At 42.6% G+C, this 26433-nt stretch overlaps 1 protein-coding gene across 1 annotated transcript in view; it reads right to left on the bottom strand.

Moving 5' to 3' along the window:
* Positions 1–1378: 1378 nt before the first annotated feature.
* Positions 1379–26433, bottom strand: part of ANKLE2 (ankyrin repeat and LEM domain containing 2) — a 99323-nt gene continuing 74268 nt past the window's right edge. The window contains 2 exon segments of the mRNA XM_030220213.1: positions 1379–5886; positions 16368–16499. Of these exon segments, the coding sequence (XP_030076073.1) occupies positions 5676–5886; positions 16368–16499 (343 nt within the window). The 3' untranslated portion in view covers positions 1379–5675.

The raw sequence follows: 26433 nt of genomic DNA, 5'->3' as shown, positions 1-26433 counted from the left end.
CTGCATGGTCCATCCAGTCTACCCAACAAGGTGGCCACAGCCATGCACACCACAGTGTGTGGGCCCCAGCCACCCAAGCTCAAACACTGGTTGTCAAGTCTCCACCAAACCAACCAGTGTTTAAGCATACTTTGAAAGAGTGGAGGAGTGGCCTAGTGGTTAGGGTGGTGGACTTGGTCCTGGGTAACTGAGTTTGATTCCCACTTCAGGCAAAGGCAGCTCCTTGTGACTCTGGGCAAGTCACTTAACCCTCCATTGCCCCATGTAAGCCGCATTGAGCCTGCCATGAGTGGGAAAGTGCGGGTACAATAAAAATAAATAATAACAGTTTTTAGCCCTGGAAATTTATTCAGGTAATTGCTGATTTAAAATACCTTGAAAATGATCCTCTTCAGGTAAAAGCCTTAAGGAAGGTACAGTCAGTTGAATAATCCAATCTGTTAAATTTAACTTAAGTCTACCAAAACCTATTGGAATTATATATACACTGTTCAGTCTAACTGGTAGGTTACTATATTCATGACACTTCTAATAAGCAAATTCCAGCATCAGCTCAGTACCAACCAACTATTCTATACTAGATATTCAGAAACACAGGAGATCTCAGGGACCAGGAAAAATGCTAACAGTCTCAGTTGTACTGGGCACCATGGACTTGAATGAAAGAATGGCAAAGCTCACCTTGAGATGGTGCCTGTATAACCGCTAGGGGGGGGGGGTCAGAGGTGTTAATTTTTAACTCAGGCATTCAACCTGATAGGAACTAAGGATCACTCCAAGGCACCCCCTCCCCCAGAAACCAGGCAGACCTCAGGTAAGAACTGGGGTTGGGTCATCAGGATGTCAAGAGGAGATGCCTTTGGTTTCTGCACCTCCCCCCCCCCCCCACCGGGTCTAAGCTGGCACTTGTGCATGCCTCCGGGATAGGTGCAAAGAAGACAGTGATATATTTTGTTCTAGACGTGTCTTCCCATATCAAAATGGGAAGAAATGTGTATTTTTGTGGCCCACTCCCCTCAAACGTCTGTGGAGGATATACATGTACAAATAGTGGCTTTCTACAAATGCCATTTGCATGTGTATGTATAAATGTTCCATTTACATGTCTGCTTCTAAAATGACCTTAATACTATATCTGCTGCTAGTCAATTTTCCCCATACCTACCTCAAATGGAGAAAAAAAAAAAAACACACAATACTACTCTCCGAGCACCAGAGGCTGCTCTCCTTAAGAGCACCAGTAAATCAGAGATCAAGATCAAACCTAATGTACCCTGGCTTGTGTGAGAGGTTCATTCTGCACTAGTGTGTGCTGGACAAACCTATTTGGAAAATCAGCTCCACACACCCAAACTGGTGTAGAATCTAGAAAGAAAAATAGTATTTTGTGCACACTTTATTTATTCTAACATTTGTTTTAAACCATATCCAGTATTTAAAAAGAACCATTAACATGCACAATTGGAAAGACCACAGTACATCCAACATAACTGTCCATTAACAGGAAAAAGGAGAATCAGCAAATTTGAGTTGGCACTCTAGATTTAAAAATATAACAAAAGTTTATACAAATATTTATACAATATTTATTTAAAAAAAAACGTGACAGTTGGCAACATCCCTTTTTATGGAATGAACTGCTGAAAGTTGCAGACAGACATTCAGCTATTTTAGCAATTCCTCAACAGTGTGGCCACAAGCTACCACAACCCCTACAGATGGCTAGTTTCTTTACTAAACGAACAAAAAAGTAATAGTAAAATTCAGGCCCATTAATTCAAAAGCCTGAAATTTCTTGTGCTCCTGATGTGGAACTACAAAACTACTTTACAAAGAAAATGGCCCTGAATTTAGACCTTTCATCTCACTGCAGAGTGTACTAAAGACAACTCAGACTCGTGTTGTGCATGAGGTGGCAAAGCTTTGCTGTGCTTTCCAAAGTGCCTTGAATGCTTTTTAAAAATTCCAATCGGTGCTATATAAAACTTTCCTAACACCACCTCTTACCTATCTGCTTACATGAGATGGCTGCAGTGATTATAAAATCCCCTTGTGCTCTGCTCAATTCACACAGCAATACAGAAAGAATGGACTTTAAAAATGGTCTTTGGATGGATCAATTCCACCCTCTATGCCACCAGTTTTTTTTTTAAACACTGCACAGTTCAACATTCCTTTGGAGATTTTAAGAATGGCTGCTAGTTTTTAGACTCATTACTTTCATATAAATATATGATTAAAACATTTGCTGCTACATAAGATACCCTAAACAAACTACACTTTGAAACCAATATTCAGGAATTGGTATATGTAGGCCAAGAATATATACATGTTTCTGTTTTTAAAAGCTATCCTCTAAGTACTGTGCTGTTATTTCATAACTAGCTGGCAGTTACTCACCCTTTTTCAATTACAGCATTACTGTTACTGTTCCTGAAGCAATTCTCCTGTTAGAAGCAGCCACCTTAGTAAGTCAAAAGTTAACAAAACTAGAGGCCCTGTTCACTAAGACACGCTGTAGGCATGCAAACTTTACTGTACGCTAACAATAGACACCCACAGGAATATAATGGGTGACTCTTATCAGCGTGGGGTAAAATGTTTGCGCGCCTACAGCGTGGCTTAGTAAACAGGGCCCTAGGAGTTCAGACTGATCCATAAAGATTATGTGGTAACGAATATTAATCAGCTGTCATTCCGGATGAAATTTTTTTTTTACTGCTTCTAGGATTTCAGGGAAGCAACAGAAAGCTGCTTAAAGGAAGTCACAATTGATGAGCAGTAACTATACTTAATTTGCATACAGTAGGTACATTGCAGCTTGTTTTAATTACTACACAAAGTAGAGGCCCTTCAAAAGTCATAATCAGCTGCAAGATGATAGAGCAAACTGATCATCTACATGCTGCACAGCTGCAGAGGCAGTGACCTGGGTGGCTTGGCCTAGTACATGCTTCAGTATCAGTGCTCAGAATAGCAAGAACCCAAGATTTGACAGAAACTATGTGACACTAGGAGATGCCATCACAGCATCTAATATCACACAAATAAGTAGAATCCATCCATCAGTACTTTCTGTAGCTTCCCATAGCTATATATATGTATATTTTTTTTAATTATAAAGTTATGAACTTATTTTCACTGCTCTGTCTCCCCCTTCCCAGATATTTGCTGCTAGGTCTAAGGATCTTTATGGAACTGTACAAAAAAAAAGTCTTTCCAACACTTTCCAATTCAGAAAAATAAGGATTGCTTTTCAGAAGGGGAAAATCTGTTTACACACTTAAAAGCAAAAAACAAACAAACAAAAAATCAAAACAAGCTAACTTTAAAATACATATTATACAAAAAGGCACTAAAAAGCATCAAGTGCAATCTAAAGTTTGTACTAAACACAGTCTATATTTAGGACTGAGGCAAGGCTTGGGTCTGCAGTACTGTTCAATTCACTTTACAAGATGCAGTTAACAGATCTGCTGAACCAGCATGGTCCCGGCTCTTCCAGTTTAGCAGGGGCAATAGTAAAAGAAATGAAGTAATGCTTAGTAACAGTCTCCTAAGTTTTCTGTTTTTAGGTCAGTTTTTCACAACAGTAAATCCTCCCAGAGAGCATCTTCCCGCATAGTTAGTGGTAATGGAAAGTACCAGAGGGGAGACAACAACAACTATAATTAAAAGCCATCTTAAAAAGTATTAAGTTTTTCTTTTCTCTATCCCATTTAAGGACCACCACCAGTCAGAAAGCTGCTGCCAGCAGTAGATCCAGGGACCAGGAAAGGACATGTTGAGGACAATTCACGTAAATGGGTTAGAATAGTAGCATTTACACCTATGTGTCTGCACTTGTGTGTGCAAATGCTAGTATGGCGCGTAAGTGCTATTCTGCAAATATCCACTTATAGTGTGTATTGTATTTGCAAAGAGGACATATATGAGCTGTTACACTAGTATTCTTTAACTGAACAGACACTTATGTTCCTTTATAGCAGGGGTTCTCAAATCCAGTCCTCAAGGTTCCTGCTTAGCTTTCCATCAGTTTCCTGGGGGCTATGCTCCCGTGCCACGCATCTGCCTCCACAATCGAGCTTGATTTTCAGGATTTCCACAATGAATATGTATGAGATCTATTTGCATTCACTGCTTCCATTGCATGCAAACTGATCTCATACATATTCATTGTGGAAATCCTAAAAATCAAGCCAGGTTGTAGACATCAAGGACTGGATTTCAGGACCGCTGTATTAGAGAATAGGCTCCCAGGTGCCTAGTTGGAGGCACTTGATTATAGAATTGCACCCTTTATAACCATGTAAAAATATGCTTAATTTCTTGTTAAAAAATGGTAGGAGACAAGCTGGAAAACCTTTACCTTATTCGGCACTAAGTACATCTGCAATGAGGAAAATAAAAGCCTCTGGATTACAACAAAGAACAGTTTCTGACTGAGTTACACTGTGAAACATAATCCATCTTTAACAACAAAAAAAGCTTCTCATCTAACCAGCCTGTAGGCAAATACTCTTTGAACTCTATAGTTGCTTTGTCACTTGGAAACTATGCTAATGCTACTTCACAGAAGCAACTGCAACCTCACTAGGATGTCTCTTTCCTCCTTCTTCTACTGGGAATAAAAGAAAAAGGCCTTTGAATCTTCCATGTATATATGCTAAATGGACTTTTAGGACAAACCTGGCATAGTCTGGACCCAAAAGCCTCATGCTTATCTATTTAAGCACAACCATTTTATCTAACCGCAGCTGAAACTGGTAACCAATATCGAGTTTCAGTTATGGACACAGATAAAAGTGTGTGAGATCATTCCCAAAACAGACCTTCACCACCTCTCCTAACAGCATCTGCGCCACATACCTAAAATCTAGCACTAATCCTGGAAGAGAGGACTTAGTTGGGTAACACTTGCTGGAAATCCCTGCTAAATGTGCTTTATAATTCTTGATATTTTACCAATTCGGTTGTCAAAGCAAATCAGCAAATAAAAAAATTAAAAAGTTACTAGGCACTATACAGCAGGTTTCTATAATTTTGGAGCACTCCTCTGCTTGGGGGTAAGAAGGGTTTTGATCAGGTTCTAAGTGATTTTCTCCTTATGAGCTTAGGAGCCTGCTTTAAAAAAATGGAGCTTTGCCCAACTCCCTGGGAGTTGGACCCAACCATCTAACTCATTTTCCCCTCAGTCACCCTTATTGCAATGGTTTGGGTTGAGGGCTGCCAACAATGGAGAACTCAACCCCCCCCTCCCCCCTGCATTGCAAGGAATGCTTAGGTGGAAATGTATGCTACTAGTTTCATGTATGTCTCTCTAGTGGGTGAGCAACATGAGATGTGAAAGTGTCTGCAGAGGGAATGTGTTTCAGAGTTTTACTTCTGACTTAATGCAATATGGGTGCTTTGAAGGAATGACCACATAAATGCTGACTGCATTAGTTTGCTATGTAGGTTATTTGACCAACACAAGTGATACTATTTCTTATTTCTAGTGAACAAACAGTAAATGAGTCCAAGATACACAGTTCCTCATGAAATAAGTAATATGAAATAGCCAGAATGTCCCCGCTTTGTATCGAACAAGAAAGGCATACACGTAAATGAAAACCAAACAAAACCACACAAACAACAACCTCCAATCCTCCAAGAGCAGCAGAGGGGAAGAGGCACTAGAAAGAGGAAAAGTCAGAACGATGGCGGAGCTTTAACAAAAGGATGTGATTGGCATAGGCTGGACTGTAGCGACTGGGGCTGCCAAAGTCCGAGGGGCTGATGGGCATAGGACTGCTCCTGCCTGGGGTGCAGACTGGGCTGAGTGAAGAATAGACAGTCGCAGAACCAGACTTGGATCTTCCCTTCAACATTGCTGTGCTGGGCCAACTGCAACAAGGAAGAAATAAGACCAATGTTATTACTACAAGATCATCACTAATACACCAAGAATGGATTATTTCAGCAAAACTCCAGATAGGCAGTATTAGCAGAGGAAGGCTTCCCCACAACCATAGCTCTCTGAAGAATCTGCCTAGCCAGGACTTGGAAGCTGGATCCAGGAATCCAACCCAGGTTCTCAGCACAGTAGTTCACAGTACTGAGAGAGAAACAGAAGTATTATTCCCAAAATGTTTTAGAAAGTGCTAATGTTTCTTGTAAACTTTTTGAACTGGTAAAATCATTCTCTAGGGCTCCACAGTCAGAAGTGAAATCAAATTTGTCATCATATGCTTTTGCCTGCTTTTTTCAGTCAAAAGTTTCTTCTCTTTTGGAATCTATCCCTAAAAGTATATATGAGCAGGATAAAGGAGTTCAGCTTAGTAAGCATTGTTCAGTGGACCGTTATTGGTCATCATTTGCTGAAATTAATTTTGCTACTTTTATTTATTTTCTTTATTTACAGCATTTCTAGCCCACATTTTCCAATTAATTGTTGTTTACATGGAACTAAGAAATACAATAAGATAGGGGATTTGAATTACATAGAATCAGTTAATTGCTAACGGGCCCTTTTACTAAGCCATGTAATTGCCTATGTGAGCTCAACGTGCGCCAATTCCGAGTTACCTCCCGGCTACCGCGTGACCCTTGTGGTAATTTCATTTTTGGTGCGTGTCCGCTACGCACGTCCAAAAAATATTTTTTATTTTCTGGCGTGTCAGCTAAGCGCATCAAGTGGCATTTGATGCGAGTAAGTCATTACCGACCAGTTACCGCGTGAGACTTTACCGCTAGGTTGATGGTTGGCTGTAAGGTCAGACCCAAAATGGACGCACGGAAATTTTCGTTTTGCCGCATGTCCATTTTCGGCAAAAAATGTAAAAAAGGCATTTTTTTCCAGGTGCACTAAAAAATGATTTTGTTCGCGCCCAAAACACGCGTCTACACTACCGCAGGCCATTTTTCAGTGCACCTTAGTAAAAGGACCCCTAAGTTTGGTAAGGGTTCCTGTATTTTGGATCCATGTCGAGTAGACCTATTTAAGCCTATGCCTAAGGAGATGTTACTTTATGTAATGAATATAAAATCATTACAAGAAGACTGTTACCCAAAAAGGCTGAGGGGATTGTGTTGATACCTCTATTAAAAAGGAGGAAACCTGGATAGATCGCTTTGTAAAAACTATTGTCCAGTAGTGAATATTATTTATTTATTGGGATTTATTTTTATTTTTTTCCAAATTTGTTTTATTATTTTCCATTAGAAACATAACAGTATCCACACTTTATCTTTGTACAGAAATTAGAATTCCTCTTTCAACTAACATGTTTCCAACTAATACCCTCCCTCCCCTATTGTAGTCCCTCCTCTTAGGAAGTTTTGTGACCAATTCTCTTTAGACTTGTCCATGTGACACATCGATCTGGGGTGTCCGAGAGGTTAACCATTGTTCATAAGGGTTCCACGTTTTATGGTACTGCGGAATACGGCCAGTGCGTAAGGCTGTCAACTTCGACATCAAATGAATATAGTCCAGTTTCCGCAACACTGACCGCTGTTCCGGAAGTGTAGGTTGCTTCCATGCCGCCGCCAGCACCAATTTGGCGGCCACGAATAGTTGTACGGCAAAGCGGTGTATGGCATTAGGAATTCCTGTAGGTCTAAAATGGAGTAAGCAGTAGTCCATTCTCATCTGGTAGTTCACTCCTGTAACTTCACCTAGAAACTTCAATATCTCCCCCCAATACTCCTGCGCATGCTTGCATGCCCACCACACATGAATCATATCCCCCACTTCTCCACATTGCCTCCAACACAAAGCTGACCCTATTTTAACCAAGCGATGGGGAGTGTAGTACCAGCTGTATAATATTTTGTGACCGTTTTCAGTTAAGGCACTAGACACCGAGACTGCTAGCAGAGATCTAAGTGCCACTTTCCACTGGGGCTTTGTGTAGGTTTCCCCCATGGCTTTCTCCCACCTTGATAGGTATCGCTCCACTGGGTTAGCATGTAGAAGTAGTGCCCTATATATTCTTGAGATGCTACCCCTTCCTCCTCCCTTCATCATCCCTCCTCCAATTTAGTTTCTTGTAGCTTTAACTCATCCTGTGCTCTGCGAGCTATAAAATCCTTCACTTGATAGTACTGAAAAGCTTGCAGGGGAGAGAGGCCATGCTCCTGGCATAATTCTTGGAATGGCACCGTCTTATCCGTTTCCCACATTTGGCCTAATTCACAAAGCCCCATCTCCTCCCATCGCTGGAAAGCTTTATCTTGTTTGCCCGGTCTGAACTGGGGAGCAAAGCGAAGGAACATATGCCTATAATATATTCGCCCCGGGAAAAAGTGTCCCCTTATCTTACTCCACGTCAATAGAGGCCAGCGCATCATAGGCGGGCTTCCCTTATTTCTCCTAAATCTTCCCGCGATAACCAGGGGATAGCTCGCAGCGGGAAAGGTCCCATCCATTTTTGTTCCACCCTTGTCCAGGTCTTCCCTGTATCCTGAAGCCATGTAGCTATTACTCTAAGGTGGGCTGCTTGTAAGTAGTGTGTGAAGGAAGGAACTCCCATCCCTCCCCTCTCTTTCGATTGATACATGACTTCTCTTTTCACCCTCGGGGGTCGTTTTCTCCAAATAAATGAAAATACCTTGTTCTGTAGGCCTCGCAAAAAACTATCTGGGATGGCTATGGGCAGGGCTATAAAAAGATACAAAATTCGAGGTAATATAACCATCTTAACTGCATTGATCCTCCCACTCCAAGACAGTGTCAATCCCTCCCATCGATGTAGTTCTGCAAAGAGCCTTTTTACCATTTCTGGGAAATTTGATTGGAATAGCTCATCCAAACTCCTCGGAATATTGACTCCCAGATATCTAATATGTCGTGCAGCCCATCGAAATGGGGAAGTAGTCTGCAACTGTGCTTTTTGTGGGGCTGGGATATTTATATCTAACGCTTCTGACTTGTCTAGGTTAACCTTGAAGCCAGATACTCTCCCATACGACTGGAGCAACTCTTGTATCTTCAGAATTGCGTGTCCTGGCTCCCGGAGCATAAGTAGTATGTCATCCGCAAAGAGGAGCGCCCGTGTTTCCAGGCCCCCCACCCGTGGTCCCCTGATATCAGGGTGCGTTCGTATCTGAATAGCCAATGGCTCCATAACTATCGCAAAGAGCAATGGTGATAGCGCACAACCTTGTCGGGTCCCCCTATGTAGTTGAAATGGCTTGGAGAGTCTCCCATTTACCCTTATCGATGCTAAGGGTGCCTTATAGATCAGTTTAAGCCAGTGTGTGAATCGCCCGGTGAAACCCATCCTACCCAAGACTGTAAACAGGAAAGGCCAACTCACCCGGTCGAATGCCTTCTCTGCGTCAAGGGATAGCAGGCACATAGAAAGTTTATGTTCCTGTGTGTGATGTATCATGTGGAGGGCCCTGCGGATGTTATCAAAAGTCTGTCTTCCATGTACAAAGCCCGTTTGGTCTTCATGGATTAGTGTTGGGAGGTATCTCTGGAGTCTGGTCGCTAAAATTTTTGTAAAGATCTTATAATCTACCCCAACAAAGAAATCGGCCTGTATGATGCACATAATTGCGGGTCTTTTCCCGGCTTAGGGATAACTGTAATGCTAGCCAGATTCCATGTGGGGGGGAGCTCCTGACTAAATTCAAGCGAATTGAAGACCTTTAATAACAGTGGAGCCAACACCCCCCCAAACACCTTATAAAATTTGTTGGTGAATCCGTCGGGCCCCGGCGCCTTACCTATAGGAAGCTCCTTGAGAACCCGCAGGAGCTCCTCTAGCTCAAATGGTTGTGACAGGACTTGATCTGCACTAACTGCTAGTTTAGGGAGTTCTATGTCCGCAAAATAATCCTCCATTTCCTCTTCCGGTACCTCCTCCCCTGCCATATATAGTGTTTTATAAAAGTCCCCAAATGCCGCCTCAATATACTCGGGGTCTACGCGTGTTATCCCTCCCTCATCTTTTAGACTCACCACCACATTCCGGAGTGTAGTTTGTTTAAGTTTATAAGCCAAAAGCCGGCTGGCTTTATTGCCAAATTCAAAGTGGGACTGGCGGACCCGCTGAAGTTTTTCTGCCAAGTCCGCCAGCTCCAGCTCATTTATCTGTTTTCGCAGTCTATGTATTTGATCGATAATCTCCACTGCCGGCCGGGGCCCATCTCGGTGAAGTGCGGTTTCCGCTTTCCCCAGTTGTCCCCGCAGTTCGGCTTCTTTGGCTCTCTTTGTTCTCCCTATGTGGGTTTTTAATGCTATCAGATGTCCGCGCATGACTGCTTTGAAGCTCTCCCAAAGTACTATAGGAGTCACTTCCCCAGTGTCATTGAACTGAATGTATTCCTTAATATGTCGCTCCAGGCTTAGTATGTTAGCGGGCTCTTGGAGCAAAGTATCATCTAGTCGCCAGCCCCCGTTTTCTCGTCGAGTCTTAGGGAGGATTAGTTGTAATAATATGGGGGAGTGATCTGTCCATGTACGGGGTAGGATTTGCTGTGAACCTATAAGCCCCTGCATCGCAGCCTCTCCTAGCCAGAAGTCTATCCTCGATGAAGACTGGTGCACTGTCGAGAAATAGGAATAGCTGCGCTTGGTATGGTTTGCCTGTCGCCAAAAATCGACCAGGTGCCAGCGCTCAATAAATTCTTGTAGCGCCACCCTATCTCTCTGGCCATATCCTGTGTGTCGTGAGGAGTTGTCTAAATGGGGCTGTAGCGTTAGATTAAAATCCCCTCCTATCAGTAATGAGCCCTCTAAGTGTTTTAGAATTATCTGGTCTAGCTCACAAAAAAAAAAGATCCCTGATCTGCATTAGGTGCATAAATGTTAACTACTGTATATACCTGCTCTGCTAAGGAAAAAATCACTAAGATGTAACGTCCCCCTTTATCTTTAACAATTTTTTGTATCTTCCAGGGCTTAGCTCCGTTAAATGCTATTAATACCCCTTTATTTTTGACGTTATCCCTATTGGATGCAAAGTATATACCAGGGAATTTCTTATGTTGACACAAGTGTTCATGCCTAGGTAGGAGATGTGTTTCCTGTACCAGGGCCACATCTGTCCGAAGGCGGAGTAGCTCCCTGAACAGGAGCTGCCGTTTTCTAGGAATATTCAACCCTCGTGCATTAAGCAGTAGAAAATTTATTTCAGCCATGAGTTATCCAAGATAATCATATAAATTGCTTAAATTGAGTGTCCCCTCCTGTGACTCTCTCCCTTGCTTTCGAGTCATGGTCACGCTCCTCACAGTATTCGCTCTCTCCCTTTTGTTCCCCTCTTCCCTCCCCCCACCCAACCATCCCATCCCTTCTTCTTCCCCTCCCTCCCTCCCCATCTTCCCCCCAAAAATTCTGTAGCTGCCCACGTTAAGTAACGTGGGTAGTGTAAGGAGAAAGTGGAAGGCGGATGGTGCCTCTCAAGTGCCCCCACAGGTTTCATTGTACTAATTAACAATCCTCGACTGGCATTTTTGTTAAAACTATAACCCAACAATATTTATACAGTGCCTCACTTTGTATAACTCTATTAACTTTTGCAAACTATTTCAAACCTTTTTTCCTGACTTTACGTCAAGCAGTGTCCTGTGCCCAACAGTCTTATAGTCATGTCTCTTAGTAGATTGATTAAGGGCAAAGTCAGGTTATCTTAGCAGCCGATTGCTGCCGCTGTAGGCGTCGTGTTCCCTTCCCCACTCTCTGCCATTTTGGGGGAGCATCCGACCTTCTTTGTGGTGGTTTCAGTGCCTTTAGTGACTCTCCCAAGTTTTCTTCTGGCAAAATCTCCTTGGCCTCCATCAAAGATCGGATTTGTTGCATCTTTCCCTCCTTGTAGAAGACCAGCGCGAAGGGGTGTCTCCATCTGTAGCGGATACCCATCTCTTGTAATCGCTTGGTGACTGGTTTTAATCCGCTCTACGCTTTAGAGTGGCTGCCGCCAGATCTTGGTATATTTCTATTTCATACGAATCCCATTTAAAGTTTGGGGTCTGGCGCGCTATGTTTGCCACTTGTTCCTTCAGCTTATAATCTTTGAAGCACACAATGATATCTTTGGGCAGATTCGTTCGCGGAGTTCCGAGCGCTCTGTGAGCCCGCTCTAGATGAATCGCTGATTGTTCCAACTGGGTTCCGCTCGTAGCCAGGAGATCCCGTACTAGCCTCTGGATCGTGTCCTCACAATTTGAGTATGCTGGTGTCTCAGGCAGGCCCCTAAAGCGCAGATTGCATCTCCGGCTGCGATTCTCTAAATCCTCCAGTTTGTCCAGGATTTGCTGTTGGGAGGTCTGCAAGTCTCCCACTTGTTGGTCAAGTGTGTTCAGTGTTTCATCGTGGGAATCCAACCGGGTCTCCGTATCTTCTAGTCGGGCCCCCAGCTCTCGTATTTCCCCTCTGAGATCTGTGCCTAAAGTTGCCAGATCGCCCCACATGGCCTTCAAGTCCACTTTGATTTCTTGTAGCCATTGTTTCCAGTCAGGCTATTGGTCCTCCTCCGAAATTTCTGCTTCCATACCTTCTCTCTGGGGCTCTGCAGTCGATGTGTTTGCCATTTGCTGTTCTTGGGTGTGCGCCGCGGCCGCCATTTTGTTCGCCGCTCTTGCTGTCCCCGCACCCGGGAAGGCGAATCGCGAAAGATCCACTTCTGCACTTCGCGTTCGGCACAGCTGTTCGACCCGCTAAAGTGAGCAGTGATATTTAGCGGTTTTACGGAGAGTTCCCGCGTTCGCGTCGAGTATTATTTCTGTTTTTTCCCTGTGGGTCACTCGGAGCTCTATCTTCAGGCAGCCATTCCGCCGGTGACGTCACTTCCTCCATTTATTGGGATTTATTAACCACCTTTATAAAGAGATTCACCCAAGCACTGTACAGAAGGTACAGATTAACATAAAACTTACAACTATTCCAACTATTGCCAAAATTATGGTGGCCATAGTTACCATACAGTTTCAATCCTATTTAGGCCAGTATCAATAGTTAGATCCAATGCAATCTGGTTTTTGTCCCATGTTCAGTACAGAGACAGTTTTAGCTGGACTCCTGTCAAAACTACACCTAATTCTGGATAAGGGGCACCAGGCTTTTCTGGTGCAGTTGGATCTGTCAGCAGCGTTTGATCTAGTGAACCATGATATTCTGCTACCCGGGCTCTTGGAGGTTGTTTTGGTGGATAAAAGTGTTAGCAGGGTTCACCAGATTTCTCAAGAAAAGCTCCCTGCAAGTTTTCTGGCAGAACCACCTCTCGTTTCCTTGGAATCCATGTGATCCCCTCTGGGATCACTGTGTTCCCCTATTCTTTAAAATTTTTATTTAAAGGATATGGGAAAGATTTTGAAACCTTGGGGTATTAAAGACTTTTCTTATGCAGATGTCGTTCTTTTGTTTCCATTTATTCCTGATTTGAATTCAGTATATGTTTGTATCAGTAGGGTTCTTGTGTTATTGATGTGTTATTAAAAAACAAAAATCAATTCTGATAAGACTAACATCTTTTGGGTTGTAATCTCATCGATTTGTAAACTGCAAGTGTTATCAAAGCTTGCTGGTGGGGTGATTTCTGTTAATGATGAAATCAAATTGTTAGGTATTTTGATAGATTCAAGGTTAACAAATGTCTGCACAAGCAAATAGTGTCATTTTTTTAAGCTGAAACTGTTGAACTCAATCAAAATATTTTCTGGACCCTTCTCTCTTTTGGATAGTTATTCATTCAGTTTATGGTTTTAGCAACTATTGACGACTGTAACATTGTATATTTGGGGCTCCTCAGATAAGCAATTGAAAAGACTGCAAATTACTCAAAACGTGGCAGGTAAATTGATATTTGGTGATGCTAGGTTTGAACATGCTACACCTTATTTGGTGAAATTACACTGGCTTCCATGTAAGGCTAGAATTGAGTTTAAATTGTTGACTTTGATTTTTAAAGTTTTACACAAAAAAGTCCTAGCTATTTTAAGATTTTGTGAATTTATAACAAATGAAAAGAGCCCTCAGATCATTTCATGATGTTAGACTGATAATTCTGTCATAATCTATATGTTGATTGAAGAAAACTTTTCATCAACTATAGCTGGGAAGGGATCTGAATTTTGGAACTTGTTGCCAATGAATATCAGAATTATATCAAATTGTGAGAGTTTTAGGCGATCTGTGAAAACATGGCTATTCCAGAAATGTTTTTATGTATTTAATGTTATAGAGATTTACTGATGGAGGTTTTTTTTAATTGCTTTTGTACTGGGATGTTGATTTGTATGAACTATGAAAATATTTGTAAAACTGATTGTGCTGTCTTGCCTTGAACTATTTTGGTTAAGCGGAATACAAGTTCTCAAATTAAACTGTAGGCCACTAGGCTGGCCCTCTGCTCTTCATCTGTAAAATTATTTAGCATAAATACATTTTACTGTTTTTAAACTGTACAATAGACTATCAGGCTTATTTTCTAAAGAGAAGGACGCCCATCTTTCGACACAAACCACAAGTTGGGCATCCTTCTCATAGGGCCACCCAAATTGGCATAATCGAAAGCCGATTTTGGGCGTCCTCAACTGCTTTCCATCGCGGGGACGACCAAAGTTCATGGGGGCGTGTTGGAGGTGGGACTGGGGCGTGTCTAACACATGGGCGTCCTCAACCGATAATGGAAAAAAGAAGGGCGTCCCTGACGAACACTTGGACGACATTACCTGGTCCTTTTTTTTTTTTTTTTTACGACCAAGCCACAAAAGTGTGCCCTAAATGACCAGTCGACCACCGGAGGGAATCGGGGATGACCTCCCCTTACTCCCCCAGTGGTCACTAGCCCCCCTCCCACCCTCAAAAAAAAATTTTAAATATTTTTTGCCAGCCTCAAATGTCATACTCAGGTACATCGCAGCAGTATGCAGGTCCCTGGAGCAGTTTTAATGGGTGCAGTGAACTTCAGACAGGTGGACTCAGACCCATCCACCCCCCTACCTGTTACACTTGTGGTGGTAAATGTGAGCCCTCCAAAACCCACCAGAAACCCACTGTATCCACATCTAGGTGCCCCCCTTCACCCGTAAGGCTATGGTAGTGGTGTACAGTTGTGGGTAGTGGGTTTTGGGGGGCTCAGCACACATGGTAAGGGAGCTATGTACCTGGGAACAATTTCTGAAGTCCACTACAGTGCCCCCTTGGGTGCCCGGTTGGTGTCCTGGCATGTGAGGGGGACCAGTGCACTACGAATACTGGCTCCTCCCACGACCAAAAGGGCTTGGATTTGGTCGTTTCTGAGATGAGCGTCCTCAGTTTCCATTATCGCCGAAAATCAGAAATGACCAAGTCTAAGGACAACCATCTCTAAGGATTTCCAGATTTGGGCGTCACCGACCGTATTATCGAAACGAAAGATGGACGTCCATCTTGTTTCGATAATACGGGTTTCCCCGCCCCTCAGAAAAACTTGGGCGTCCCTTTCGATTATGCCCCTCCACGTAATTCAACACCACAAAACTTTCATAGTATACAGATTTTAGAAGTCAAGAAGAAGGAATGATTTTAAATGAACTTTAAAGAGGGAAAGCTAATGAAGGGCCAACTACAATCATGTAAATCCACCCCCTCCCCAGCATAAGCTGCCTTACACTGCATTCCCTCCAGTGATTAATCACATCTAGACATTTGTTAGCATCTCTTCTGACCAAGCACAATCTGGTCAGTGCTACTACTAAAACATAAGAAAACCATGAGGAATCAGACTAAAGTACATCAAGTCCAGAACCTAGTCTCAGACAGTGTCTAGTCAGGGTCACAAGTGCCCAGCACATTACAAAATTATATGTAGATTTCTCATAGCTTATTTTCAGGATGAGCAATGGTTTTCCTAAGTTTACTTGGCTAACAATTTATGTGCCTGTGTGTTTTACTAATCTTTTGGAGGCTGTCTGCTCTAGGCCAAGTCATAGCAGCAGCTAAAAATGTCATTAAATGGAGCAGTGTTTTGCTCAACTTCTATGGCAGTGTTCCTCAACCCAGTTTTCAGGATATCTACAATGAATGTACATGAGATAGGTTTGCATACCAAGGAACCAGTGCATACAGATCTATCTCAAGCATATCACTATGGATAATCCTGAAAACATGACTGGATGGATGTGCCTTAAGAACATTAATTTTGTGTCTACTGCTCTATGGACACAAAATTAATGACAACAAACGCCAGCCGGGGATATTACCAATAAACAAAGCATCATTGTTTTGAAGAAAACCCAGAAAAAAATGTTATAAACCCAACCAGCAAGTGTGTTCTTTATAAACTGATATTGTGAAGGAATCTTTTCAACCAGAGCAGCACTGTGTATCCCTTTTTTATATCTAACTTTTTATTCCAAGTATCTTAAAACCAAGAGGAGCAATGCCACCTTACCTCTGCCTGTCTGCATGAGAATAGGATTGTATAGTGTTCTTCCACTTGCAAACAGAGGGATACTTCTGTGGGTCAACTTCTACCTCCTGCAAAGCTGCGAGAACATCACTGTCCAGTTTTGATGGCTCTATCCTGCAGGATAAACACATATTAACTACATGAAAGGAGACCTTGCTATTACTCCTCATAGGATGTGATGGTAAGTAATGTTTCTCATAGCTAATTTCCAAACAATCTAGTACCACAACTATGACATCTTACAAAATCTTTATTCCATACTACAAATTTTACATTAAAATCTTATGCAAATATAAAATCATTTGTGTATAGTGCTGTTAACCACACCTCATAAACATATGTCATCAATACACATATAAAATCAACAACCATTTGTAAGAAAAAAAACAGCCCACACCCTTCCACGCAACGAAAAATAAGAGTCTTAGTAAGAAAAGATGTACTTCTTATCTTGGCAGTCCTCCAACAGCTGATCAGGAAAAATTCATGCTGCTCAGCACCAAACTGACACAGTGCAACCGTTACGAGTCCATACTCCACAATCAGTATGCCTATCAAATTGAGTCACTGTCAGTGCCTATCCATTGAGTCACTACGAAGTTGTGACAGTACTCCAAACAATCGGGTGCCATGGTGTTCTGGCTTGAATGTATCACAAGAGCACTAATGCTAATACTCAAACCCGCCCTTAAAGTTCCCGAACCCAACATGGTCCATGTTTCACTCATCAAAGCATCATCAGGGGTCGGATATAGACAAACAGGCGGTTCAAAACTCCACACCAGGCTCACACACCACACGGCAGGTAGACCATAAGACGCCCACACATGCGTTCGGTAACTTTTAAGGATGGGCTCGAGTATCAGCATTAGTGCTTTTGTGATACATTCAAGCAGAACACCATGGTACTGGATTGTGTATAATATCTGGAGTACTGTCACAACTTCGTAGTGACTCAACGGATAGATAGTGACTCGATTTGATAGACATACTGATTGTGGATTATCTCTTGGACTCATAACGGTTGCACTGCGTCAGTTTGGTGCAGAGCAACATGAAATTTTCCTGATCAGCTGTTGGAGGACTGTCAAGATAAGTACATCGTTTCTTGCCAAGACTTATTTTTCATTGTGTGGAAGGGTGTGGGCTGTTTTTTTTTTTTTTGCAAAAGGTTGTTGATGTTATATGTGTATTGACAACATATGTTTATGAGGTGTGGCTAACAGCATTATTCAGATATGATTTTATATTTGCATAAGATTTTAATGTAAAATTTGTAGTATGGAATAAAGATATTGCTTTAACATTGCTTTTAACATTTAACATTGCTTTAACATTGCTTTTGACTCGTAACCACTCGCCTCCACCTACCCTCCTCTCTTCCTTCCCGTTCACATTAATTGATTGATTTGCTTACTTTATGTTTTTTTTGTCTATTAGATTGTAAGCTCTTTGAGCAGGGACTATCTTTCTTCTATGTTTGTGCAGCGCTGCATACGCCTTGTAGCGCTATAGAAATGCTAAATAGTAGTAGTAGTAGTAATATTGTAAGATGTCATAGTTGTGGTAATAGATTGTTTGGTATAATTTTACAACTATATTGAAATTGCCCATATATTTAGAGTGAGTATAGCTAATTTCCAGGGATAAGCAATGGTCTCCCAAATCTATCTAACTAATAATTATTTATGGACTGTCAGATGTGTGCCATGTGTTGGGTTAACCTTTTGGAGGCTGCCAAAAGTTAGACACCGGTTACAAGATGTGCGAGAATGATCTTATGCTTTTTGTGTCTTGGGAATCTAATTGGAACTACTTTTCTCATATTGGAGCATGCAGTTTCTAAGACTGCTTATTGGCTTACAGAGAATAAGTTAAACCAAAATTTGAAAAAATAAAATTGATGATGTTACATAAGAAAATCATGCTTGATTTACTAAAGGGAGTGCTTGGTGGGAGCCAAAGTGAATTATCGTAACCAGCTATCATTAAGTTTTTACTTGATTCAGCTTTGACTTTTAGGCCTCATGTAATGCAGGTGGTGAAATCTTACACTTATTGAGAAAGTTGAAGCAGTGGCGTATCAAGGGGGGGGGGGGGGGGGCGGTGGGGGCGGTCCGCCCCGGGTGCCAGTGGGTTGGGGGCGCTCCCGCCGCTCCCATGGCCGTTCCCCGCGGCGCTGCACATTAAAAAAACCGGCGAAGCAGCGTCGCAGGCAGCGCCTCGTGCCTTGCTTGTAAAAAAAAATCAAATCGCCTTCCAGTTCCTTCTCCTCCTCGTCTTGACGTCTTGACGTCGACTCGGGCCTTCCAATCAATTTGATTGGAAGGCCCGAGTCGACGTCAAGACGAGGAGAAGGAAGGAGATTTGATTTTTTTTTTTTACAAGCAGGGCACGAGGCGCTGCCTGCGACGCTGCTTCGCCGGTTTTTAACGGGACTGAGGTGGGGAAGGAGAGGGGCGAAAGGGACTCGGGTGGGGTGTTCAGAGGGGAGAAGGGGACTGAGGTGGGGTCTCAGACAGGGGAGGGGAGAAGGGGACTGGGGTGGGGGATCTCAGAGGGGAGAAGGGAAGGGGAGGGTAGAAGGGACTGGGGTGGGGGTGTTCAGAGGAGAGAAGGGGACTGGGGTGGGGTGTCTCAGACAGGGGAGGGGAGAAGGGGACTGTGGTGGGGGTCTCAGACAGGAGAAGGGGAGGGGAGAAGGGGACTGGGTGGGGTGTTCAGAGGGGAGAAGGGGACTGGGGTGGGGATCTCAGACAGGGGAGGGGGAGGGGAGAAGGGGACTGGGGTGGGGATCTCAGAGGGGAGAAGGGGACTAGGGTGGGGTTGTTCAGAGGGAAAAGGGGAGGGGAGAAGGGACTAGGGTGGGATCTCAGAGGGGAGAAGGGGACGGGTGGGGATCTCAGAGGGGAGGGGAGAAGGGACTAGGGTGGGGGTGTTCAGAGGAGAGAAGGGGACTGTGGTGGGGGTCTCAGGGAGGGGAGGGGAGAAGGGGACTGTGGTGGGGGTCTCAGCAGGAGAAGGGGAGGGGAGAAGGGGACTGGGGTGGTGGTGTTCAGAGGGGAGAAGGGGGCTGGAACTGGGGGCTGAAAAAAGGAGCAAAGAGAGAGAGGGGACAGATCCTAGATGGAAGGGGAGCGAGAGGGAGGGCAGACCCTGGATGGATGGGAGAGGGAGGGCAAATGGTGGATTGAAGGGGCAGAGAGAAAGGGCAGGCAGTGGATGGAAGGGACGGCAGAGAGGGCAGACACTGGATGGCAGAGAGAGAGATGAGTGAAGACAGATGCTGGATGGAAGGAAGACGTTGAAAAGAAGATGAGGAAAGCAGAAACCAGAGACAACAAACTGTAAATAAAATATATTTTTTTATTTTTTTTGCTTTAGGTATAAAGTATTGTAGATGTGTTAAATGTTTATAATAGAACATGTAAATAAGGTAATCTTTTTATTGGACTAATTTTAATACATTTTGACTGAACTTTCGGAGAACAAAACCCCCTTCCTCAGGGTCAGGATAGGATACTGTAACAGCACTATACTGTACTGACCCGAGGACGGAGGTTTGGCCTCTGAAAGCTAAATGTATTAGTCCATAAAATGGTTATTATTTTACTTTCTATATTTGTTTTATTTCTATTTGTTAATTTGTAAAGTGGTGATTGGTACTTGTTAGTTTTTTTCAAATTTACATCTGCTGTCTTTATATTTTGCACAGTACTAGGGGACAGTTTCTGTTTCTGTGGTGTTCCATTGTATGCAGAGTCTGGCATTGGGGGTTCAGTTTAATTTTTGTCTAAATAGAAAGTTTATGATTACTTATTCTATAGTGGATTAGGGTGTATCTGTGTTTGTGAAAAAGACATGGCTTTCAGTTGGCATTGACTGTGCAGGATCTACGATCTGTACTATTCTGTCTGGTTTCATTTTACAATAGGTGAATTGATGTTCTAGTGCTCACTGTAGGTTTAAGATGCTTCCTTTCCTTGTGTGACTCGTAGAAATGACTGCTTATGGTATGGTAGAATTGCTCTATAGGTCCTAGTGTTTTGTATTCCTCGGCATGCCTAGTACTGGATTTGGGGGGGGGGGGGGGGGGGGGTGTTAAAAATGACCGGCCCCGGGTGTCAAACTACCCTAGGTACGCCACTGAGTTGAAGTATTCTTACTTTGCAGGATTTTCATATGGTATTACAATAGTTGGCTTTACTTCTGTTGATTACTGTATTTTTCTTTTTATATTGGTCTATTTGCAGTTTTATTGAAGTCACTCCAAAATGTGCAAAACTTGGCAGCTCACCTTCAGAACCAAGCATTATAAGCACATTATTCCAGCTCTTATGGCTCTTCACTGGCTGCCTAGTGAACAAGTGAGCTAAATTTAAAATGTGCATGATTTTAAAGCAATTACTTTGGGTTTTAAAAGTTGGAATTGAAACCTCCCTTGGTTGTTTTATCATTTCCTGTGTTTATGGGACTTTTTTTGTTCAAAAATGTTTTAGTAGTTTTTATGCATTACGGAAACAATGATGTGTGTTCTTTCCAAAATGGTGCACATTTATACCAATACTAATATTCTCTTATCTTCTGCAAAAGCATTTCAGTTCTATACGGATAGCACATTGAAAATCCAGACAATTATTGAAGAAAAACAAAACCAAATGCATTCTAATTAAATATATGTGAAGAATTTCTTAAAAAGAAAGCCTTTAAAAGCTATCTAAACAGATCATATCTTGTAAGTGTTCTAATTTGGGATAGTAAAAGCATCCATACATGTGCAGCCAAAGAAGCAAAACTGGATGAAAAGGAACCTTTGAATGAAGACCCTTTGGACTTGGAAATCGTAATGATAATGAGTTCCTAACCATGACTGACTTAATTGAAGATGGCAGTGGCGTACCTAGGGTATTTAACACCCAGGGCTGATCATTATTTAACATCCCCCTCCAAAATCCAGTACTAGGCATACTGAGAATACAAAACACTCAGGACCTACAGAGCAATTCTACCATACCATAAGCAGTAATTTCTACGAGTCACACAAGGGTGTACCTAGGAAAAGGAAGCATCTTAAACACCTATTTTAATTAGTTTAGTTTTAATTCACCTATAAAACTAAACCAGCCAGAATAGTACAGATCGTCGATCCTGCACAGTCAATGCCAACAGAAAGCCACGTCTTTTTCACAGACACACCCTAATCTACTATAGAATAAGTAACCATAAATTAAAAAAACAGAAATTTTTAGACAAACATTAAACTGAACCCCCAAGAAGCCAGATTCTACACACAATGCAACACCACAGTAACAGTGATGTATGTCCCATAGTACTGTGCAAAATATAAAGGTAGCAGATGTAAATTTGAAAAAAAAAAAACCCTAACAAATATCAATCACCCCTTTACAAATTAACAAACAGAAAAAAAAAAAACCAAATATAGAAAATAAGATAATACTATTTCATTGGACTAATACATTTAGCTTTCAGAGACCAAAACCTCCTACCTAAAGGTCAATACAGTATATTGCTATTACAGTATCCTAGCCTGACCTGAAGGAGGGGGTTTGGATCTCTGAAAGTTAGTCAAAATGTATTAAAATTAGTCCAATAAAAAGATTACCTTATTTCCATTTTCTATTTATAAACATTTATTAACACAGCTACAATACTACTTTAACCTAAAGCAAAAAAAAAAATGAAAAGAAAAAGAAAAAAAGATTTATTTAGTTTGCTGTCTCTGGTTTCTCCTTTCCTCATCTTCTCTTTACTCTCTCCCTGCCACCCAGGGTCTGCCCCCTCTCCCCCTCTGCCCCTTCCAACCACTATCTCTCTCCCTTTCATCCAGTGTCTGCCTTCTATCTCTGCCCCTTCCATCTGCCATCTGTCCCCCCTCTCTCCCCCTTTCAACCACTGTCTGCTCTCTCTCCCTCCCTTCCATCCATGGTCTGTCCTCTCTCTGCTCCCATCCACCATCTGCCCTTTCTCTCCCTTCCATCCAGGGTTTACCTTCTCTCTTCCCCTTCCATCTACCCTCTATCTCCCATTCATCCAGAGTCTGCCCTCCCTCTCTCTTCCATCCATCCAGGGTCTGTCCTCTCTCTCTCTGCCCCTTCTCTTCAGCCCCATTATCTCACCTGCCCCTAGTTCCAGTCCCAGCCCACTTCTCCCACCTGCCCCCCTTTTCAGCCTCCAGTTCCAGCCCCATTATCCTACCTGCCCCAGCCCACTTCTCCCTCCTGCCCTTTTCAGTCCCCAGTTCCAGCCTCATTATTCTACCAGTCCCCAGTTTCATCCCCTGCCTCCATTCAGCTCCAGGTCCAATCCCCTTCATCTACCTGCCCTGCATTACAGCCCACCTTTTCAGCCTCATTCTCCCACCTGCCCCCTTCTCAAGACCCCAGTTCCAGCCCCTACTTTAGCTGTTAGTTCAAACTCCAGCTGCAGCCCCCAGTCCCCCACCCTCAACTCCCTTGACAGCCCCCTTCTTGTTTCTGCCAACCGGCGCCCTGCATTTTTAAAATCTTGAATTGGCAGTGCAGTGTCTGTGAAAGAAGCAGGTCACCTTGGGGCCTTCCTCACTGTGTCCCGCCTCCTCTGATGTAACTTTCTATTTCCACTAGGGTGGGATCCAGTGAGGGAAGGCCCGAGGCGACCTGCTTCTTTCACAGATGCTGTGCTGCCAATTCAAACATTAGATTTAAAACGCAGGGAGCTGAGGATGGGCAGGTGGAGACAGGGGACTGTGGAGAGGCAACAGCAACAGCCTGAATAGAGGGACTGAGCAGCAGGAGTGGTGCACTCCTTTTTTTATCTGCACCCGGGTGACTGCCCCCACCCACCTCACCCTTGGTACGCCACTGGAAGATGGAAAACCGGTTTACCCTAAGATGGAGCATTTTCTTTTTTCTTCCTATTTTAATAACATGTTTTTTATTGAAACATATAGACACGGCCACATAATATAGCAAACACCCCTCACTGTACTACAGATCAAGATGGTGTCAAATCAAAAGAAGGCTACAAAATATCCAACATATGAAATCTCACAATTTTTTACCCTCAATTAAAAAAAATAAATAAACAAACCAGATTTAATAAAACAAACTACAAAATTTAAAATGATCATTAACTGATATTGAAGCAACTCAATCCCAAATCAATCCCAACAAAGATCCTTGTTTCACTAGTTTACTGATCTGACTTTTACTATAAGATAGCCGCTGTTGTCTATTGTGGGATGGTGATGAGCAGGAACACCTGGGTCCTTCCATGAAGAGGCCAAGTAAGTTTAGCAGCAACTAACAAATGACGAACCAAGTGGATCTGCTGCTTACATAGACCACGTATGTCCCTGTTCAAGAGAAAAATGCCAGGGTTCCCAAGGTATGTGTAGACCCTTTTATCCACTGAATCTGAAAATGAATACTTTTCCAAAAGCCTTGCCTTCGATCAGGTCCACCAGATTATGTTGCCATAGTGTCGCTTGCTCCACAGTTCTTCCAGCATGAATTAGACATACAAGGATTACACTTACCAAGGCAGTCAGGAGTTAAATACCAACATTGATAAGCTTGAAATTGTTTTTCTCTAACACTGGAAGTGATCACTATTGATACCAAGACACTGTTTCAGGGAACCCATTCTACAGAGTATATGTAACACCTAGCTCCGTTCCCATTTTTGCCTATGGTCCAAGGTAAGATACCCCTAAGATTTCTAAGGTAGTTATAGAGCATTATCTACCAAATGCTTTGTAAATCGAAAGTCCTCACAAACTTCTTGCTAAAAAGGTATATGGTCCGTCAAACGAGACTTAAGTTGCTTCAAGGACTAAGATGCATCAGCTGCAAATAGGCATACGGTGCGATGGTGGAAGGTTTAATCTTTTGCAAGGGTTTGAAAAGAAAATCAAATAATCCTCATCATACAATGATCCCATCTAACAACCCATTACGCTCCAAGTTATGTAAACGAGGGCACCATCACTGGAGGGAATCCGGATTAAACATATGTGGCGGAGTGGCTAGTGGGTAGAGCATGGTCTTGCAAACCAGAGGCGGTGTTCAAATCCCACTGCTGTCTCCTTGTGATCTTGGGCAGTCACTTAACCCTCCATGCTCAGGTACAAACTTAGATTGAGAGCCCTCTGGGACACAGAAATATCCAGTGTACTGAATGTAACTCACCTTGAGCTACTACTGAAAAGGGTGTGAGCAAAATCTAAATAAATAAAATAAATACAGTGTGAGTTATAGCGGAGAACTTAAAATCCCTTATCGTACTCGGGTGTATCCCCAATATGATTAAGTATGCATATTAGAGGAGACATCCCATCTTATAGATCCAAGATGGAGCATTTCCATATAACATGTTGAAAGTCAAAGTACCTAGTTAAGCTCGGAACTCATTGCCAGAGGATGTGGTAATGGCAGTTAGCATATCTGGGTTAAAAATAGGTTTGGACAAGTTCCCAAAGGAAATGTCCACAGCCTTTGTTATCCCGAGGACACGGGGAAAGCAACTGTTTGCTATGGGATTGGTAGCACAGAATGGTGTACTAATTAGTTTCTGCCAGGTACTTGTACCTGGATTGGCCACCTGCTGGAAGCAGATGGCTAGATGGACCACTAGTCTGCAACAGTATGGCTATTCTTAAATTGAATACGTGCTTCTATAGGATGCCAGGAAGTTCTTAGAATAGGGGTCACTCTCTCAGTTTTATGGGCCTTCAAAATTAATCAAACTGCTGTGTATTGGAATTTTTTTTTCAATAGAAATTTGAAAAATCCAAATAAGCACTATAGCAATAATCCAAATGTCCAAGAATAAGGATCTGCAACAACTATTCTAAAGTCATTGGGTCTAAATAATTTTTAATTCTCCTTTCTGAAAGAATGTGCTCTCTTTGCAGATAGTATGCACGCTATGGACATAAAACCTCTCTCCCAAAATTTCAGGTTTTTTTCCTGTTTTGGGGATCTGGAGAAGACACTAAATGACATCTCAATAAATTTACATCCCTAGTTTTCTGAAGTTTCTTGTTTGAAGGATGCTCGACATTCAATGCTTTGAGTTGTAGAACACTTCCTATGTTAGGACTCTATTTGTGGAACCCAATACCTTTTCATATTAGATGGGAAAGGTTCAATTTTAGAAGGAAGCTAGTTGAAACTTTATTGGTGATAATACGAATGGCACATAACTACATATTAGAACAGCAAGATATGATACAACTGAACCAAATCACAGTAATATCAGAAAATCATCAACATTTTCTAGGTTAATTACCCTCCCCTCAACAGTTAATGTTTAGAGAAATTCATACTCCCACAATGTAGAAAGCTTGTGTTCTTATAACCTCCTATGCATACAGGCATTCCCCCGCCCAAAACCCCCTTTCCCTCCTAAAAAAATAAAAATACCAATACAGTCGGGTGAGTACTGCATGGTCATATCCCATGCTCTCTGAAATTGAGATCCTACTCCGGGCCCTTGGAGGAACAGACTGGATATATCTGTCCCACACCATCAAAAAGGCTTTCTTTATTTAAGAAAGTGGAAAGAGAGCACTATACTCTGAGCTCTCTCTGAGAAATAAGGACCCTGAGAAAGTCCTCCTAAACTCAGAGGAGAATGAAATCTCTGCTCCCAGGCATTTCCTATCAGATTACTTACAAACTATAAGAGATCCCTTTCCACTCACAGGACCTTCCTATAAGGATTAGAAATGAAGGCAGGCAGCCGGTTGCTCTGGTAAAGATTCAGAGATCGGAGTTACTTCAGAAGGCTGCCTCAGAATGGATGTTCTTTCTGTGTTTATATTGATGACCTATGGGTTTGCAAGGAACCACTATCACCACTTTTCTTTCTTGCCAGAAAGACAGCTGGTGACTTGGGTCCGAGTTTGTTTTGTGATTGGCATTCTAAGAGGCTGCTGGAACCAAAAAAAGAATGGTCCACCAGGGGCTCCTTCCAAAATGTGTCCTAAGGATTTTCTCAGGAATGTGGGTTATGCTACTACATGAAACCCATGGCTGTGGTCTCA

The sequence above is a fragment of the Microcaecilia unicolor genome, chromosome 11 (genome assembly GCF_901765095.1).
Source record: "Microcaecilia unicolor chromosome 11, aMicUni1.1, whole genome shotgun sequence".
NCBI classification, from domain to species: Eukaryota; Metazoa; Chordata; class Amphibia; order Gymnophiona; family Siphonopidae; genus Microcaecilia; species Microcaecilia unicolor.
Note: the sequence above shows the minus strand (reverse complement) of the source record. Positions and strands in the feature narration are given on the sequence as shown.